Genomic DNA, 12,986 nt, shown 5'->3' on the forward strand with positions numbered 1-12,986 from the left:
CATCATATCTGTACCTGGTCTCTGCCGCGGCCCTGCTCCCTCAGGTCCGGGTCTGTACCTGGTCTCTCCCGCGGCCCTGCTCCCTCAGGTCCGGGTCTGTACCTGGTCTCTCCCGCGGCCCTGCTCCCTCAGGTCCGGGTCAGGTCCGGGTCTGTACCTGGTCTCTCCCGCGGCCCTGCTCCCTCAGGTCCGGGTCTGTACCTGGTCTCTCCCGCGGCCCTGCTCCCTCAGGTCCGGGTCAGGTCCGGGTCTGTACCTGGTCTCTGCCGCGGCCCTGCTCCCTCAGGTCCGGGTCTGTACCTGGTCTCTGCCGCGGCCCTGCTCCCTCAGGTCCGGGTCTGTACCTGGTCTCTGCCGCGGCCCTGCTCCCTCAGGTCCGGGTCTGTACCTGGTCTCTGCCGCGGCCCTGCTCCCTCAGGTCCGGGTCAGGTCCGGGTCTGTACCTGGTCTCTCCCGCGGCCCTGCTCCCTCAGGTCCGGGTCAGGTCCGGGTCTGTACCTGGTCTCTGCCGCGGCCCTGCTCCCTCAGGTCCAGGGCGATCCGATGCGCCTGCTCTTTGGTGCTGAGGAGGTTGATGTTGAAGGCGATGAGGAACTTCCTGGCCCCGGTGACCGTGGCCCCCCAGGACGGGACGAAGAGGGGGGGCCCGAAGTCTGGGGCCCATTCGGACTTCAGCATCTGCAGAAACAACAGAGCCGTCAGACCACAGACCGGACCACATCCCAGACCCCACCCTGGACCAGACTCCAGACCACACCCCAGACCCCACCCCAGACCCCACCCCAGACCCCACCCCAGACCCCACCCCAGACCCCACCCCAGACCCCACCCCAGACCCCACCCCAGACCCCACCCCGAGTAAGTTTAATAATGAGGTCAGACCTTCTCGGGCAGAGCCTCGTATTCTCCAGCTCTGACCGCGGGGAGGCTCCTCCTGGACTCACAGCGAGCCGCCGCCCCGTACAGGAACACTGGAACACAGGAACATCATCAGCATAACCCCCACTACACTGGAACATCATCAGCATAACCCCCACTACACTGGAACATCATCAGCATAACCCCCACTACACTGGAACATCATCAGCATAACCCCCACTACACTGGAACATCATCAGCATAACCCCCCCTACACTGGAACATCATCAGCATAACCCCCCCCACACAGGAACATCATCAGCATAACCCCCCCTACACAGGAACATCATCAGCATAACCCCCCCTACACAGGAACATCATCAGCATAACCCCCCCTACACTGGAACATCATCAGCATAACCCCCCCTACACAGGAACATCATCAGCATAACCCCCCCTACACAGGAACATCATCAGCATAACCCCCCCTACACAGGAACATCATCAGCATAACCCCCCCTACACAGGAACATCATCAGCATAACCCCCCCTACACTGGAACATCATCAGCATAACCCCCCCCACACAGGAACATCATCAGCATAACCCCCTACACAGGAACATCATCAGCATAACCCCCCCTACACTGGAACATCATCAGCATAACCCCCTACACAGGAACATCATCAGCATAACCCCCCCTACACTGGAACATCATCAGCATAACCCCCCCTACACTGGAACATCATCAGCATAACCCCCCCTACACAGGAACATCATCAGCATAACCCCCCCTATACTGGAACATCATCAGCATAACCCCAACTACACAGGAACATCATCAGCATAACCCCAACTACACAGGAACATCATCAGCATAACCCCAACTACACTGGAACATCATCAGCATAACCCCAACTACACTGGAACATCATCAGCATAACCCCCCCTACACTGAAACATCATCAGCATAACCCCCCCTACACTGAAACATCATCAGCATAACCCCCCCTACACAGGAACATCATCAGCATAACCCCCTACACTGGAGACACTGGAACATCATCAGCATAACCCCCCCTACACTGGAACATCATCAGCATAACCCCCCCTACACTGGAACATCATCAGCATAACCCCCCCTACACAGGAACATCATCAGCATAACCCCCTACACTGGAACATCATCAGCATAACCCCCCCTACACAGGAACATCATCAGCATAACCCCCACTACACTGGAACATCATCAGCATAACCCCCTACACAGGAACATCATCAGCATAACCCCGACTACACTGGAATATCATCAGCATAATCCCCCCTACACTGGAACATCATCAGCATAACCCCCCCTACACAGGAACATCATCAGCATAACCCCCCCTACACAGGAACATCATCAGCATAACCCCCTACACTGGAACATCATCAGCATAACCCCCCCTACACTGGAACATCATCAGCATAACCCCCCCTACACTGGAACATCATCAGCATAACCCCCTACACTGGAACATCATCAGCATAACCCCCCCTACACAGGAACATCATCAGCATAACCCCCCCTACACTGGAACATCATCAGCATAACCCCCCCTACACTGGAACATCATCAGCATAACCCCCCCTACACTGGAACATCATCAGCATAACCCCCTACACTGGAACATCATCAGCATAACCCCCCCTACACAGGAACATCATCAGCATAACCCCCCCTACACTGGAACATCATCAGCATAACCCCCTACACTGGAACATCATCAGCATAACCCCGACTACACTGGAATATCATCAGCATAACCCCCCCTACACTGGAACATCATCAGCATAACCCCCCTACACAGGAACATCATCAGCATAACCCCCCCTACACAGGAACATCATCAGCATAACCCCCCCTACACTGGAACATCATCAGCATAACCCCGACTACACTGGAATATCATCAGCATAACCCCCCCTACACAGGAACATCATCAGCATAACCCCCCCTACACTGGAACATCATCAGCATAACCCCCACTACACTGGAACATCATCAGCATAACCCCCCCTACACAGGAACATCATCAGCATAACCCCCTACACAGGAACATCATCAGCATAACCCCGACTACACTGGAATATCATCAGCATAATCCCCCCTACACAGGAACATCATCAGCATAACCCCCTACACTGGAACATCATCAGCATAACCCCCCCTACACTGGAACATCATCAGCATAACCCCCCCTACACAGGAACATCATCAGCATAACCCCCTACACTGGAACATCATCAGCATAACCCCCCCTACACTGGAACATCATCAGCATAACCCCCTACACTGGAACATCATCAGCATAACCCCCCCTACACTGGAACATCATCAGCATAACCCCCTACACTGGAACATCATCAGCATAACCCCCCCTACACTGGAACATCATCAGCATAACCCCCCCTACACTGGAACATCATCAGCATAACCCCCTACACTGGAACATCATCAGCATAACCCCGACTACACTGGAATATCATCAGCATAACCCCCCCTACACTGGAACATCATCAGCATAACCCCCCCTACACAGGAACATCATCAGCATAACCCCCACTACACAGGAACATCATCAGCATAACCCCCTACACTGGAACATCATCAGCATAACCCCCCCTACACTGGAACATCATCAGCATAACCCCCCTACACAGGAACATCATCAGCATAACCCCCCCTACACTGGAACATCATCAGCATAACCCCCCCTACACTGGAACATCATCAGCATAACCCCCCCTACACTGGAACATCATCAGCATAACCCCCCCTACACTGGAACATCATCAGCATAACCCCCTACACTGGAACATCATCAGCATAACCCTGTACAGCAGTTTGTGGTTGAGGAAACAGCTGCAGAGCAAAGGGGAGCAGATGTTTCAGACCTGGCACTTGCAGCATCTCCGCGAGCTTCTGTCCAAACTCCTCAGAGCAGCTCACGCAGTCGTCCATGGACACGTTCTGGACCGGGACGAAGGGGCACACGTCCAACGCCCCACAGCGGGGGTGCTCTCCTGTAACAGAGGAACTATAAGAACCACAGCGAGGGTGCTCTCCTGTAACAGAGGAACTATAAGAACCACAGCGGGGGTGCTCTCCTGTAACAGAGGAACTATAAGAACCACAGCGAGGGTGCTCTCCTGTAACAGAGGAACTATAAGAACCACAGCGGGGGTGCTCTCCTGGAACAGAGGAACTATAAGTACCACAGCGGGGGTGCTCTCCTGGAACAGAGGAACTATAAGAACCACAGCGGGGGTGCTCTCCTGGAACAGAGGAACTATAAGTACCACAGCGGGGGTGCTCTCCTGGAACAGAGGAACTATAAGTACCACAGCGGGGGTGCTCTCCTGGAACAGAGGAACTATAAGTACCACAGCTCTCCTGTAACAGAGGAACTATAAGAACCACAGCGAGGGTGCTCTCCTGTAACAGAGGAACTATAAGAACCACAGCTCTCCTGTAACAGAGGAACTATAAGTACCACAGCGAGGGTGCTCTCCTGTAACAGAGGAACTATAAGTACCACAGCGAGGGTGCTCTCCTGTAACAGAGGAACTATAAGTACCACAGCTCTCCTGTAACAGAGGAACTATAAGTACCACAGCTCTCCTGTAACAGAGGAACTATAAGTACCACAGTGAGGGTGCTCTCCTGTAACAGAGGAACTATAAGTACCACAGCTCTCCTGTAACAGAGGAACTATAAGAACCACAGCTCTCCTGGAACAGAGGAACTATAAGAACCACAGCTCTCCTGGAACAGAGGAACTATAAGAACCACAGCTCTCCTGTAACAGAGGAACTATAAGAACCACAGCTCTCCTGTAACAGAGGAACTATAAGAACCACAGCTCTCCTGTAACAGAGGAACTATAAGAACCACAGCTCTCCTGTAACAGAGGAACTATAAGAACCACAGTGAGGGTGCTCTCCTGTAACAGAGGAACTATAAGAACCACAGTGAGGGTGCTCTCCTGTAACAGAGGAACTATAAGAACCACAGCGGGGGTGCTCTCCTGTAACAGAGGAACTATAAGAACCACAGTGAGGGTGCTCTCCTGTAACAGAGGAACTATAAGAACCACAGTGAGGGTGCTCTCCTGTAACAGAGGAACTATAAGAACCACAGTGAGGGTGCTCTCCTGTAACAGAGGAACTATAAGAACCACAGCGGGGGTGCTCTCCTGTAACAGAGGAACTATAAGAACCACAGTGAGGGTGCTCTCCTGTAACAGAGGAACTATAAGAACCACAGCGAGGGTGCTCTCCTGTAACAGAGGAACTATAAGAACCACAGCTCTCCTGTAACAGAGGAACTATAAGAACCACAGCGGGGGTGCTCTCCTGTAACAGAGGAACTATAAGAACCACAGCGAGGGTGCTCTCCTGAGGATAAAGACGAGGTTAGAGGAACTTAAAGGAACTAAAGGTGGCCGATATATCGTCTCGAAGATCGCACTGAAATCGCTGTTTGAAGATTGTTTATCTGCAAAGTCAACAAAATAAAAATGCCACAAAATCTGGAAAGAAAATGAGAAAAAATAACTGGGGAAATTCAGGTAAAATGGACGGAAATTTGGAAAATATGGAAAAAATAAAAAATGGGAAAAAATGAGAAAGAATTTAGAAAAAAATCAGGCTAAATATTTGCTGACGTGACTTGTGTGTTTGCAGATTCGTGGAACGTCTTCGTGGAACGTCTGCGTGGAACGTCTGCGTGGAACGTCTGCGTGACCCTCACCTTTGTGCCGGGACATGTCGATGCGCTCGAAGGCGGTGCGCGCGGCGTTCAGGGCGCCGGTTACCACGGCGACGGGCGAGCCCACGAAGGTGTAGACGGTCCTGTTGGTGGAGACGCCCGGGTCCACGTCCAGCAGAGACACGCCCTCCGTCTCCGAGATGGAGCGAGCGATGGCGTCGATCACCTGCAGGAGAGGCACACGGTCAGAGTCCGGCCCGGGTTTTCTCAGTCCAGCCCGGGAGCTTCCAGAGTCCGGCCCGGGTTTTCTCAGTCCGGTCCGGAAGCTTCCAGAGTCCGGCCCGGTTTTTCTCAGTCCGGTCCGGAAGCTTCCAGAGTCCGGCCCGGGTTTTCTCAGGCCGGTCCGGGAGCTTCCACTCCAGACTCCGGCCCGGGTTTTCTCAGTCCGGTCCGGGAGCTTCCAGAGTCCGGCCCGGGAGCTTCCACAGAGCCAGAGCTGCCACTCCAGAGTCCGGCCCGGGTTTTCTCAGGCCAGTCCGGGAGCTTCTCCAGAGCCAGAGCTGCCATTCCAGAATCCAGCCCGGGTTTTCTCAGTCAGGTCCGGGAGCTTCCAGAGTCCGGCCCGGGTTTTCTCAGGCCAGCCCGGGAGCTTCTCCAGAGTCCGGCCCGGGTTTTCCCTGTCCAGCCCGGGAGCTTCTCCAGAGTCCGGCCCGGGTTTTCTTAGTCCGGTCCGGGAGCTTCTACAGAGCCAGAGCGGGTTTTCCACATGGGAGAAACAGGAAACTACATCACGGAGGTTTAACCAGAGCGATTGTGCCTCATTATTTGTAAAAAGATCCTGAAATCTGCATTTTATTCCATAACAGACAAAGTTCTAGCAGGTTTGTGTGTAAGAAAGTTTCATGAATGATAATTAACTTTAAAGCCCTTTGGAAATGAGGAAATACAACCCGAGCTGAAAGTAAACGTGGATTTTCAAGTCTTTCACTGACATGATCTGATTTGTATCTTTAAAATCAAACCCTGTGATTCTCTTTCCTCCTCACGTTAATCTGCTGCAGAAGCTTCACACTGTTTTCTCAGGTTAATGTTCCTGTTTCTCCTGCAGCTTCAGTTACGCTTTAGTTTCTTCTAAAAACAGGCTCAGAGGGAAGTGTTAAAGATTGACCTAAAACGGCATCAGCTCAAAGTCCTTAAACGTTCCCCCAGAGGGAGATCAGACGTTAAGCCGGGTGAACGTGTGGAGCAAAAAGGGGATCATTATGAAAGAAGATGTTTAAGTCTTAGTGAAGCGTCGAAGGTTCGTGTCTCACCTCTTTGTCGCGTCCCTCAGAGAAGTTGGGCACACACTCCACCAGACGAGCCATGGTTCCTCTGGTTCCTCTGGTTCCTCTGGTTCCTCTGGTTCCTCTGGTTCCTCTGGTTCCTCTGAGGTTTTGGCACAGACTGAAGCTTTGGGGGAAATGTGAGAAAGTGTGACCTTCTCATGAATGATTTAAACAGTCATGTGACTCGCCTCCTCCAATCACAGCCCGGGACTCAGACCGGGCCCCAAATCACACAAACAGCGGACTTTAGGCTCAGAGTCCGACAGAGAAGCAGAGCCTGAATGCTTCATGTTCAGGACTGTGGGGGGGGGAGTGGGGGGTTCTCCAAAACGATGATTCAGAGACACTTTTACAGACGTCACAAAAAAAAACACCTTACCGACATTTCCACATTTTAAAAATCACTTTTCCCCATTTCCCTCATCTTTTTTATTTTTTCCCCTTTTTACCTGAATCTAACCTCTTAACCTCCACCTGAGCCGGGCACATTTCATCCAGTTTGGCTTCACCCTTGGCTTTCCTTCAGGAGAACCCCCGTCCTAATGTGAGCCCGTCCTTCTGTTGATGAAATCACTGACGCTGAAGATCAAAGGGTTTGAAACAGAGCAGGTCAAAGGTCAGAGGTCAGTGACCCCTGGCACAAACATGAGCTTTAATCAGAGAGAGACGCGCAGCAGCGGAGCCGAGTCTGGAGTAAAGCAAAGAGATTCAAACCCTCGACCTCTGGGTCACAGGACGACCCGCTCGACCCTCTGAGCCCCTGTGTCTGAGCCACACCCCCTGGGTCTGAGCCACACCCCCCGGGTCTGAGCCACACCCCCTGGGTCTGAGCCACACCCACACCCAAAACATGTACATTAGGTCCTCTATATATAATATACATGTTATTATGCTACTATACTAAACTACATATATGTAGTATAGTATAGTAGCATAATGACATATATATATAATGCTACTATACACAATGCTTCAGTCAAACATGAAAGTAATACAGTATAAATATGACCTAAAGTGTCACATGTTGGTCAGATCTTCACAATGATCGTGTGCAGACTTTATGATCCTCATGATGTCAGGATCCACATCTTGGCTCTCCCCCTCCCTTCTGTGTGTGTTTGTTTCCTCCTACCTGGGCGTGGCTTTCCTGGTTTGGCTGCTGGCACACCTGATACTCATCCATCCTCATCAACCTGCAGTATAAGAAGCCTGGTTCTTCAGCCACTCCTCGCCAGTTCGTTGTCTATACAATCCAGTTAGTACGCTTGGCTCCTTCTTTGTATATCTGTATCTTTTGTAACTTATTTTTTGTGCTCATGTGCCAGCAGCCAACTAACCTGCCTGCCTGCCTGCCATCTTGCCAACTACTCTGCCTGCCTGCCATCTTGCCAACTACTCTGCCTGCCTGCCATCTTGCCAACTACCCTGCCTGCCTGCCATCTTGCCAACTACCCTGCCTGCCTGCCATCTTGCCAACTAACCTGCCTGCCTGCCATCATAGCCATATACCTACCTGCCTGGTTCCTTCTGCTCCACCTGTAAAATTACCAAAATAAATCTGTTAAATACTTACCTGCTTCGTCGTCCTTCTGGGTTAGAGTGAGCCGTGACACATGATCTGCATGAACTGTATCAATGAAAGAAATGAAAGAATGTCAGGTTAGTTTTGACAGAAACATTTACTGTGTCTTTACTGTAAACCTTTGGAAATACAGTTGTTACGAATATAATGACTCTGTGCCTTTGCAGCACAAATAAACTAATATAACTAACTATTATGTTCATATACTATATGTTCCAGCCATTGTGTGCTGCGCTGTGGTCTGGTGTGAATCTGTGAATGAATGGTACGTCATAGTGGGCGTGTAGTGGGTGCGGTGTGGTTGAGAGTATATGGGTGGGCACTTCAGTGCAGGTGTGAGAGTAACTGGGTGAGCACACAGTTTTTGACCGCGTTGCCATGCCATTGATATAGTTGTTTTGTCTAAATAAAGTTTATCAAAGAATGCTCGAGTGTGCGCGTCAACTCTATCTACCCAATGACCCCAAAGTTACATTCATGTTCCTCCATGAGCCTCTGACCTGATCTGAGGAACACATGTGAGTCACAGAGCTGTCCAGCAGAGGGCGCTGTCACTGCAGCCTCAGTCTGTAAAGGTTTATACTTTACATGTGAGTCACAGAGCTGTCCAGCAGAGGGCGCTGTCACTGCAGCCTCAGTCTGTAAAGGTTTATACTTTACATGTGAGTCACAGAGCTGTCCAGCAGAGGGCGCTGTCACTGCAGCCTCAGTCTGTAAAGGTTTATACTTTACATGTGAGTCACAGAGCTGTCCAGCAGAGGGCGCCGTCACTGCAGCCTCCTCAGTCTGTAAAGGTTTATACTTTACATGTGAGTCACAGAGCTGTCCAGCAGAGGGCGCCGTCACTGCAGCCTCAGTCTGTAAAGGTTTATACTTTACATGTGAGTCACAGAGCTGTCCAGCAGAGGGCGCTGTCACTGCAGCCTCAGTCTGTAAAGGTTTATACTTTACATGTGAGTCACAGAGCTGTCCAGCAGAGGGCGCTGTCACTGCAGCCTCCTCAGTCTGTAAAGGTTTATACTTTACATGTGAGTCACAGAGCTGTCCAGCAGAGGGCGCCGTCACTGCAGCCTCCTCAGCCTGTAAAGGTTTATACTTTACATGTGAGTCACAGAGCTGTCCAGCAGAGGGCGCTGTCACTGCAGCCTCCTCAGTCTGTAAAGGTTTATACTTTACATGTGAGTCACAGAGCTGTCCAGCAGAGGGCGCTGTCACTGCAGCCTCCTCAGTCTGTAAAGGTTTATACTTTACATGTGAGTCACAGAGCTGTCCAGCAGAGGGCGCTGTCACTGCAGCCTCAGTCTGTAAAGGTTTATACTTTACATGTGAGTCACAGAGCTGTCCAGCAGAGGGCGCCGTCACTGCAGCCTCAGTCTGTAAAGGTTTATACTTTACATGTGAGTCACAGAGCTGTCCAGCAGAGGGCGCTATCACTGCAGCCTCAGTCTGTAAAGGTTTATACTTTACATGTGAGTCACAGAGCTGTCCAGCAGAGGGCGCTGTCACTGCAGCCTCAGTCTGTAAAGGTTTATACTTTACATGTGAGTCACAGAGCTGTCCAGCAGAGGGCGCTGTCACTGCAGCCTCAGTCTGTAAAGGTTTATACTTTACATGTGAGTCACAGAGCTGTCCAGCAGAGGGCGCTATCACTGCAGCCTCAGCCTGTAAAGGTTTATACTTTACATGTGAGTCACAGAGCTGTCCAGCAGAGGGCGCTGTCACTGCAGCCTCCTCAGCCTGTAAAGGTTTATACTTTACATGTGAGTCACAGAGCTGTCCAGCAGAGGGCGCCGTCACTGCAGCCTCCTCAGTCTGTAAAGGTTTATACTTTACATGTGAGTCACAGAGCTGTCCAGCAGAGGGCGCCGTCACTGCAGCCTCCTCAGCCTGTAAAGGTTTATACTTTACATGTGAGTCACAGAGCTGTCCAGCAGAGGACGCTGTCACTGCAGCCTCAGTCTGTAAAGGTTTATACTTTACATGTGAGTCACAGAGCTGTCCAGCAGAGGGCGCTGTCACTGCAGCCTCCTCAGCCTGTAAAGGTTTACACAAACACACTTTAGATGATGTAGAGAAGATAAAAACACGTCTTTGTCATTATATTCACTGAGTTATTCTTTACATTTAATTTATTTTAATCACGTTTGACTCAAGGATCTTTCAGAAACTACAAGGTCTTAGCTTTCAAATGAGGCCTTACTCTGCCGGGCTGTAAACAATACGCTGGAGTTTATGCTGAGGTGAAGCTCTGACTGTTGTTGTGATGATTAAAGTCTTTAATCCTTTACATTCACACTGTTGTAGATGTTGTGGTGAGGCCCTGGTTATTGTTGTTTTTAGTCTTTAATCCTTTACATTCACACTGTTGTAGATGTTGTGGTGAGGCCCTGGTTATTGTTGTTTTCAGTCTTTAATCCTCTACATTCACACTGTTGTAGATGTTGTGGTGAGGCCCTGGTTATTGTTGTTTTTAGTCTTTAATCCTTTACATTCACACTGTTGTAGATGTTGTGGTGAGGCCCTGGTTATTGTTGTTTTCAGTCTTTAATCCTCTACATTCACACTGTTGTAGATGTTGTGGTGAGGCCCTGGTTATTGTTGTTTTCAGTCTTTAATCCTCTACATTCACGCTGTTGTAGATGTTGTGGTGAGGCCCTGGTTATTGTTGTTTTTAGTCTTTAATCCTCTACATTCACACTGTTGTAGATGTTGTGGTGAGGCTCTGGTTATTGTTGTTTTTAGTCTTTAATCCTTTACATTCACACTGTTGTAGATGTTGTGGTGAGGCTCTGGTTATTGTTGTTTTTAGTCTTTAATCCTTTACATTCACACTGTTGTAGATGTTGTGGTGAGGCTCTGGTTATTGTTGTTTTTAGTCTTTAATCCTTTACATTCACACTGTTGTAGATGTTGTGGTGAGGCTCTGGTTATTGTTGTTTTTAGTCTTTAATCCTTTACATTCACGCTGTTGTAGATGTTGTGGTGAGGCTCTGGTTATTGTTGTTTTTTAGTCTTTAATCCTCTACATTCACACTGTTGTAGATGTTGTGGTGAGGCTCTGGTTATTGTTGTTTTTAGTCTTTAATCCTTTACATTCACACTGTTGTAGATGTTGTGGTGAGGCTCTGGTTATTGTTGTTTTTCAGTCTTTAATCCTTTACATTCACACTGTTGTAGATGTTGTGGTGAGGCTCTGGTTATTGTTGTTTTTAGTCTTTAATCCTTTACATTCACACTGTTGTAGATGTTGTGGTGAGGCCCTGGTTATTGTTGTTTTTCAGTCTTTAATCCTTTACATTCACACTGTTGTAGATGTTGTGGTGAGGCTCTGGTTATTGTTGTTTTTAGTCTTTAATCCTTTACATTCACGCTGTTGTAGATGTTGTGGTGAGGCCCTGGTTATTGTTGTTTTTCAGTCTTTAATCCTTTACATTCACACTGTTGTAGATGTTGTGGTGAGGCCCTGGTTATTGTTGTTTTTAGTCTTTAATCCTTTACATTCACGCTGTTGTAGATGTTGTGGTGAGGCTCTGGTTATTGTTGTTTTTAGTCTTTAATCCTTTACATTCACACTGTTGTAGATGTTGTGGTGAGGCTCTGGTTATTGTTGTTTTTAGTCTTTAATCCTTTACATTCACACTGTTGTAGATGTTGTGGTGAGGCTCTGGTTATTGTTGTTTTTAGTCTTTAATCCTCTACATTCACACTGTTGTAGATGTTGTGGTGAGGCTCTGGTTATTGTTGTTTTTGTGTCTTTAATCCTTTACGTTCACACTGTTGTAGATGTTGTGGTGAGGCCCTGGTTATTGTTGTTTTTAGTCTTTAATCCTTTACATTCACACTGATGTAGATGTTGTGGTGAGGCCCTGGTTATTGTTGTTTTTAGTCTTTAATCCTTTACATTCACACTGTTGTAGATGTTGTGGTGAGGCTCTGGTTATTGTTGTTTTTAGTCTTTAATCCTTTACATTCACACTGTTGTAGATGTTGTGGTGAGGCTCTGGTTATTGTTGTTTTTAGTCTTTAATCCTTTACATTCACGCTGTTGTAGATGTTGTGGTGAGGCCCTGGTTATTGTTGTTTTTAGTCTTTAATCCTTTACATTCACACTGTTGTAGATGTTGTGGTGAGGCTCTGGTTATTGTTGTTTTCAGTCTTTAATCCTTTACGTTCACGCTGGTGTAGATGTTGTGGTGAGGCCCTGGTTATTGTTGTTTTTAGTCTTTAATCCTTTACGTTGTGGTGAGGCTCTGGTTATTGTTGTTTTTAGTCTTTAATCCTTTACGTTGTGGTGAGGCCCTGGTTATTGTTGTTTTTAGTCTTTAATCCTTTATGTTGTGGTGAGGCCCTGGTCCGGGCTCCTCAGATCTTCAGCCTCAGCTCCATCTGTCTCCGCTTTATGGACCTCATTAGTTTTTACGGACGTCTTTAAACCTGTTCAGACCCGGTTTCGTCCGAGCCGAGT

At 48.9% G+C, this 12,986-nt stretch overlaps 1 protein-coding gene across 1 annotated transcript in view; it reads right to left on the minus strand.

The window, feature by feature from the left end:
- The window catches only part of ftcd (formimidoyltransferase cyclodeaminase), a 27,080-nt gene extending 20,039 nt beyond the window's left edge, over nt 1-7,041 (minus strand). Inside the window, exons 1-5 of the mRNA XM_079583045.1 lie at nt 6,925-7,041; nt 5,654-5,837; nt 3,796-3,924; nt 883-971; nt 499-678 (exon numbers count right to left, since the gene is read on the minus strand). Of these exons, the coding sequence (XP_079439171.1) occupies nt 499-678; nt 883-971; nt 3,796-3,924; nt 5,654-5,837; nt 6,925-6,978 (636 nt within the window). The 5' untranslated portion in view covers nt 6,979-7,041. The remainder of the gene's footprint in view (nt 1-498; nt 679-882; nt 972-3,795; nt 3,925-5,653; nt 5,838-6,924) is intronic.
- Nucleotides 7,042-12,986: the final 5,945 nt, after the last annotated feature.

Source organism: Gobius niger (genome assembly GCF_951799975.1).
Source record: "Gobius niger genome assembly, contig: SCAFFOLD_83, whole genome shotgun sequence".
NCBI lineage: Eukaryota > Metazoa > Chordata > Actinopteri > Gobiiformes > Gobiidae > Gobius > Gobius niger.